Here is a 7360-nt window from a genome sequence, read left to right on the forward strand (position 1 = left end):
GCAACGCGTAAAAGACAGTATAAGTCATTATAATCCGTATTTATGTCCCCACTGGATGCAACAAATGCCTTGTAATGGGTTTTCATGTTTTTGAATCATCGCTCCGGTCTGACAGGGCATCATCACAGTATTCCATAACATTTCCGTCACACGCTTGAGGTATTCGGCCAATCATAACGCACTGGATAGCTGGCCAATCACAGCACACCTCGCTTTTCAGACCGATGAGCTTTGTAAAAATCTACGCGTTTCAGAAAGGCGGGGCATAGAGGAGAAACAATAATGTACAGTATGTGGAAAATAATGTGTTTTTTGAACCTTAAACCGCATAAACACATTTCATTACACCAAATACACAAAATAATCATATGACCCCTTTAACAAAAACTGGGAGTATTGATATATTACATTAAATGTATTAATCATGATTAATTTTTTGTTTCCAGAAGATCCAAGATTCTCATTTGGTAAGGTATTTAGAGAAAAAAAAATAGCCTTTGAGGGGGAAAATAAATTTTAATATTTTTTTTGTTTATATCTTGATTTTTGTGTTTTTAGCATTATGTTTAAGCTCACTTAATCCTTTTGCAGCGGTTAATAGATCACTGAAATGAAGACTGTTAGTAAATAAAAACTGTTCCTCACACAAAGCTAACATATGGAATTCAGCACATTAGTTGTATAGGTCACTTTAATTATAAGTTTATGCCCTTTTTGCCTGTGTTTTGAAGCTTCAAAGCTTCAGTAGTACCCAATCATTGTTAAAAAGAGCAACCAATACAATTTTGTGTTGCAAGGGAGAAAGTCATTACAGTTTTGTAATGACCTAAAGGGGAGTAATCAATGAGAGAACATTAGACTACTCAAATGTAATGCTGTTCTCAAATGACGAGAGAACAGCGAATTACATTTAACTGTGAACTAGAAAATCTGACAGCATTCATTTGTGATTCCCAAATGCTGCATTAGTCACACCACTTTCAAATGTGCTATGAACTATGTAAGCTTTTTAAAGATTGGGCCGTGGAAAATATGAGCATAATTTCTTCCACCTACATCGACGAGGAGGTTTCAGTTTTGTTGACCACAGAGAACGGCAGAAAAAATTCAGCCCTAAAAGAATGAACTTTAAAGAAGTATTAATAGATGAAAACAGCTTTTTGATGAGGTCATATTGTTATTAGTTCACGTAAACTGACCGGCATTGAGTAGAGTCTGTACTCTGTCCAGGTACTCGTTCACCTTGTCTTGGATGCTCTCTAGTTTGGATCCAGCCATGCCTGCATAGATGAGAGCCTGGGCAGCCTCCTATTCAGAGCCCAAAACAAAATATATCAAATATGAGTTTAATTCAAATATATTTTATTTGCCATAACATGGAACAAGCTGATAATTACATTGAAGAATAACGCCTTTTCAGGAAGTTTAAGGTAAGCTAGCTTTAAATGTCTAATAGGAGAATCTTACCTTATAGTAGAAAACAGCTTCATTGTATTTCCCATTCTGATCATGTAGTACAGCTGATTTGGCAAATTTAATAGCATCGAGTTCAAGAGCTGTACAATCCATGATTTATGTTTAAATGCTGATAACTGAGTTCAGCTTAACCGGTATATGGCAAATCATTTTAACCTGTTCTTCGTTATAGGCAGCAGTTCCTCCTAGGATTTGCGTTTCTTTCTTGGGTTGTTCTCGTAACGTGAACTTCCCGACCTCGAACTCCGAAATAAAATAAGGCGAGACTGAAAAATATTGAATTCAAGGAGATTTCAAACTTAGTGACTCTAAATAAAGTGTGAACACACAACGATTTAACTTGCTATGATGACATCAAATCAAATCCTCAAACACGCAGTACTTCCGGATGCGGTGGGCGTCAACTGATGTTGTCACGAGACGTCATTGCTTTCGGAGTCGCTGCAGTCCGAGTCATTTCCGCGAATCGGTTCCTTAAAATAGTTAATTTAAAAGAACCGGTTCAAAAACAATTCAGTGGTTCTTATTTCATTTATTATGTGGTGCCTCACATCCCTATCTCTATTACATGTTCCAGTAAAGCCACATGCACCGATCTATAATTAGATGCCACATGTAGTTTTTTGTTTAATTCAATTTTATTAGTAAGGATGATCTTCCTAGACAGGGACACATAAAAATAACTGAAAAACAGTAATTTTGAACCTGAATATAATTAATTTGTACATTAATTACACAATACAAAAAAAGTTTTAATTATCTTCGGTTCACCCTAAACGCTTTATATGTTCTTTGCTTGTAAGTAACGATAAAAACGTGAGCGGTTGTTGGTTCAATTAGTTTTTTGTTGTTAGTTTGAGAAGATCAGAACAAAACGTTCAGCCATGCAAAGGGTTAATCAAAGATAAACAGGCAAAAATCAGGTAACAGGGGAAAGCAGGCAAGGCAAAACTATGACAGGACTAGGCTAGACTATGAAACAGGAAATCAATAAACAGGCTCCGTAAAGTAGCTATCAACGAACAGTGATAAGTGCTAAACAATACTCAACGATCTGAACGAGGAAGTCCAGGGCTTATAAAGCGTGTCTGATTGGATTCAGCTGTGTGTGTAATCAGTGCATTCAGCTGTGTGTGTGTGTAATCAGTGCAATGGATGATGGGAACTGTAGTCCAGAGTGACATATAACAGTCCGTGTGGTATGAGAGTCAATGTAGTGAGCGTGTGACCTCTGGTGGTGAGTGAACGGAAGTTCATAGACTGGATTCGTGACACTAAGATTATCTCTTGATTTTAAAATACTGATTTTTTTTTTTTAAATACTGCCGATTGAGTTAAACTGTTTTGCAGGGCACAGTAGGCTACACATATCCACAGCAGACGGAACCACTTAGTCTTTAATCTCCTGAAGTCTATTTCAGATAAGACATTAGATGACCATTACAGCTGGACATTAAAGTCTATATAGTCCATTAAATGCAGACTGTAAAAAGTGGCTTTTCTAAAGACTGTAAACATGTCACTGGGAAAAAATAGTTTGTCTACATTTTTCCTCTGACTAAAGAGGCATAACAATGATTGGACATTTAAACATGTCAAAACACTCAATTTTTTTTTAACTCAAAGCAAAATTGACAAAAATTGGCATCTGTGCATTTTATGGGAAATATAAATATGCTGTTTTTGTCGATGTATCCTCGTTAAAAAATGCTGCAAAACAAAAAGCTATATTTAACTGCGTGCAGAAACATCAAATTGCTATAGAATTTGTTTGCACCATATAAATAATGGCTTGTTGGTTAGGCATGAAAATCACTTCATGCCTACACCCTGGGAGAATTTCTCAGTAAAAACAGAAAGATAGCAAATAGTTAATCAAGAGTGACTGAGAGAGAGAGGAATATCTCCAGTCAGTGCCTCCCCTAATCTAGAACAGTTGACAGCCCCATATGGTTGACATCATGAATCATTTCTGTTAACATGCACTCTCTGGGTGGCCTTCAAATGTACTAGAAAGACTCAGAATACACATAATACATTTAACAAAAAAGAAAATTAAAGTGGACACCTGAAGAGTTTCCACAAAAAAAATGAAGCAGCACAACTGCTGCTTTATAAGAAATGTTCCTTAAGCACAAATTCAGCATATTAGAATTATTTCTGAAGTATCATGTAACACTGAAGCCTGAAGTAATGGCTGCTAAAAAAAAAAACATCAGGAATTCACAGGAATAAATTAAATTTTTGGCCGTATACCCCTTTCATCTGTACTATACCCTTTGTAATATTTAGTTTTTGCCATTGTAAATCTGGCCCCAGATCTGGTACCTGTTAATCTGTTTGTTCTAAAATTAGTTCTCTGACCCTGTTTTTGGAATTGTGACTCGTCTTTGCGCCTTTCCAGATTAGTGGTCTGTTCATGCTGCTTAGTTTGGACCAATTTTGTATTGTGGTATACTAGTGCTGGGGGAAGTTACTTTTAAAAGTAATGCATTACAATATTGCGTTACTCCATAAAAAAGTAACTAATTATGTTACTTAGTTACTTTTTATGGAAAGTAATGCGTTACATTACTTTTGCGTTACTTTTTAAATCTGGACAGGGCTTGCATGTTTGTTTTTAAAATAAAAAAGTTATATTTTTGGCAAATATAAAAAGGATATTTGTGTTGTTTAACATTTAATTACTGCAGGTTTTGCGTCATATTCTGATTTGCATTTTTTTTTTCATTTTGAAGAATACTGAATCTGTTTTTTGTGTGTGTGTGAGTGAGATGTATTAATGCATATTCATGTTTATTTTAGAACTACAGTAACATCTTCTGATTTCTCTCAACATGGGGACAGGAGAGCTGTCAATCAATAAATTGAAAAAAAAAAAGTAACTTGCGTTACTTATTTGAAAAAGTAACTCAGATATTCTCTTGTAAATTAAAAAGTAATGCGTTACTTTACTAGTTACTTGAAAAAAGTTATCTGATTACGTAACTCGCGTTACTTGCAATGCGTTACCCCCAACACGGGTCGTTACATATATATATTTAACTTTATAACCATGATCATTTGATTTAGGATGAGGCAAATAAAGCCGTAAAACTTTATAAACAACAACAACAACAAAAACGAATTCCATGTTGAAATGCTTTGTTTTTAATACAGGCCTGTTCATTCACCTTTTGACAGAAGTCACAGTCAAGACTAGAGAACACAAGAAACACTGAGAGACTTATAAATCAATGTCTTTGAAGACTACGAGAAACACAAAAAGAAATCGTGTTTTCCTTATATCACAAATTTGACTCACTAAAAATGAGAGAAGCAGAGAGTTAGAAAGATGAAGTGACCTCAAGTGCAGGAAAAACTCTAACCTTTATTTTATTTTCAACTCCGTTTTCAAACAAAACTGATAGGTCATTTTATCGGTCAAACTGAATTTTTTTTACTGTATTATCTAAAAACCAAAGCCAAGATCAACAACTGCTGCAATCAGAGAACATTCAGTACTAAAATACTTCTTCCTTTTAAAGCAATATGAATTTTATCATGACTTTGAACAAGGTTAAATGTCTAAGCTGAGATTCAACACATGAGTATTTTTAGAAAGGGAGTAAGTTTAAGATTATTCATAACCTTTTTTTTTTTTTTAAGTTCTCAAACATGATGAATTTCATATTTTATTAGAACTGCAGAGAGAAAACACTAAAGTCTTAAGTGTCACAATCTGCACAAGGACACGAAGATTGAGGATCCACATGCAGTTTAAGGTATCCAAAGCCATAGACATACACAGGCATGAGGTCATAGACAGGGCAGGCAGTCAGTCCAAAGAGTATAAAACAGGGCATATCAAACCATGACAAGGGTACCAGCCAGGAAACACAGACTCAAAGAAGCAGTGTGACAACAACCAAGACTAAGCACGGAATGACTGAGGGAACAGGCAGAGAACAAATGATGTAACCAGTAACAGGTGGGAACAATCAGGTCTAATGAGTCGGGGCAAAGGATGATAGGACATGTAGTTTTTTTAAGGGAGAAACAGTCTGGGGTGGAATGCCCTCATGGGCACTCCAGCTGGAGATAGTGACATTAAGGCCCAATCCCAATTCTATTTTATACCCCTTCCCCCTTGAAACAGAGTGTCAAGGGGTAGGGGTGAAAATATTCCCCTAAGAATTGGGACACCACTACTATGCCGTCACACGTCATCATACGTCAATACACACACCTATGCTGGTGTGAATTAGAGCCTTTAATTATCGTTCTATATTAATGCACTGCTTACTGACACACACACACACACACACACAGCGATTTTTTGCAAACATTTCTTTGAGTAACATGACCGTAAATATGAACTCACGATTGAAAGTAACATAAAACAAATGATTACTTTTCGTTAAAATCTTTATTAATGCCCAAAAATGCTTACATTTATGTGTCTTTTTGTTCGCTCGCGCAGCCATGTTGCCGCTGAAGCCGGTTTATGCTGAGATAATTCATACCCCTTCGTTTGAAGTGTGGTCCCGAAAAATCTTCGTTTGAAGGGCTATCTGGCCCTACCCCTACCACTACCCCTCCAACCAAAAGAGAATCGAGACACCCCTACCCCTTCACGTGAACGCGCGAAACGGAGGGGTAGGGGAAAGGCCAGGGGAAGGGCTAAAGGGTAGAATTGGGATTGGGCTTAAGTCTAATAACTATAAACTGGAAATGTAAATGAAGGGAAGTTTCCTTTTTCAGTGTTTATCCCTTAAGTAAACAAAGGAAACTCATTTCTGCAGTGGATGATTGCTGTAACTGAGTAATCTTATAATCAAAGGAGCTTAAACACTTCCTCACCATCTCTCACTAGAATTGGATGCAGACTTTATGTATTGTTATATGGAATATTTCCTCTCAAGTGCATCAAACACTAAACCTATAATTTCAGTGTTTCATTTTGCTACATCATTTTCTTTTACTCTGTTCAGCTATATTTGATAAAACAGATACTGTAAATGTTTAGAGCTAATATTTCCAACCTGGTTCTGCAGCTCTCCATCAGAATATCACAGCTCACTTTTATCCATGTTTGGTTTAATGAAATTGGAACATCTGGAGAGGAACATCACTGATGTGTGTTATCATCTTGACATCACAGAGAAGTTCTAACAATGATTTCAGCCAAGTGTTTTGTGTCAAAAAATAGCAGTGAAATATTGTCTTAAAGATAATACATTGTTTTATTTAATAGAATGAATGATAACCCATTATTCACACTTATTAAGGTAACAGGAAGTCAGTTCATAAATACAGAGCATATGGAACATTGACACGTTTACTTTTTAATTTGTTAAAAGGATGGTTCACCCAAAAAATTTTTTTAAATCTGTCATCATTTACTCACCCTCATGTTGTCATTACAAACCTGTATTCCTTTCTTTCTTCTATTTCAAGAAATTTGTTTTTTTTTTGTCCATGAAAGTCCAACAAGAAAGAAAGAAAGGAACTATCCCTTTAGCATTAACTCTGCTCCGCATGTGTGTTCACGGTGTGTGTGTGTGTGTGCACTTGGATGGGTTAAATGCAGAGCACAAGTTCTGAGTATGGTTCACCATACTTGGCCACACTTCACTTCACTTCACTTCACTTCATTTATTAAATCTAATCTTGCTTGGTGGTATTAAAAACATCTTACAGCATAATTTGCCTTTATTTGACTTAGTGTAAAACAAAACCATACTTGAGGGCCAGATGGTGCATTAGCAAAATTCCAAGGAATCACAGCGAGTTGCTGGCCACAGTGATTCATCTCTCACTGTTCTTTTGGCCATGAAGGGATATTATTATACAAGGCCTTCTCAGATGTGTGAGAGAAGTAAATAAATGCAGATCAGCTGAC

The 7360-nt window shown here is 36.1% G+C and overlaps 1 protein-coding gene across 1 annotated transcript in view; it reads right to left on the reverse strand.

The window, feature by feature from the left end:
* LOC107755679 (calpain-7-like) overlaps positions 1-1861 on the reverse strand; it is a 16795-nt gene extending 14934 nt beyond the window's left edge. The window contains exons 1-2 of the mRNA XM_016572569.1: positions 1468-1861; positions 1200-1308 (exon numbers count right to left, since the gene is read on the reverse strand). Of these exons, the coding sequence (XP_016428055.1) occupies positions 1200-1308; positions 1468-1569 (211 nt within the window). The 5' untranslated portion in view covers positions 1570-1861. The remainder of the gene's footprint in view (positions 1-1199; positions 1309-1467) is intronic.
* Positions 1862-7360: the final 5499 nt, after the last annotated feature.

Source organism: Sinocyclocheilus rhinocerous, unplaced genomic scaffold, assembly GCF_001515625.1.
Source record: "Sinocyclocheilus rhinocerous isolate Xijiao unplaced genomic scaffold, SAMN03320098_v1.1 scaffold11, whole genome shotgun sequence".
NCBI classification, from domain to species: Eukaryota; Metazoa; Chordata; class Actinopteri; order Cypriniformes; family Cyprinidae; genus Sinocyclocheilus; species Sinocyclocheilus rhinocerous.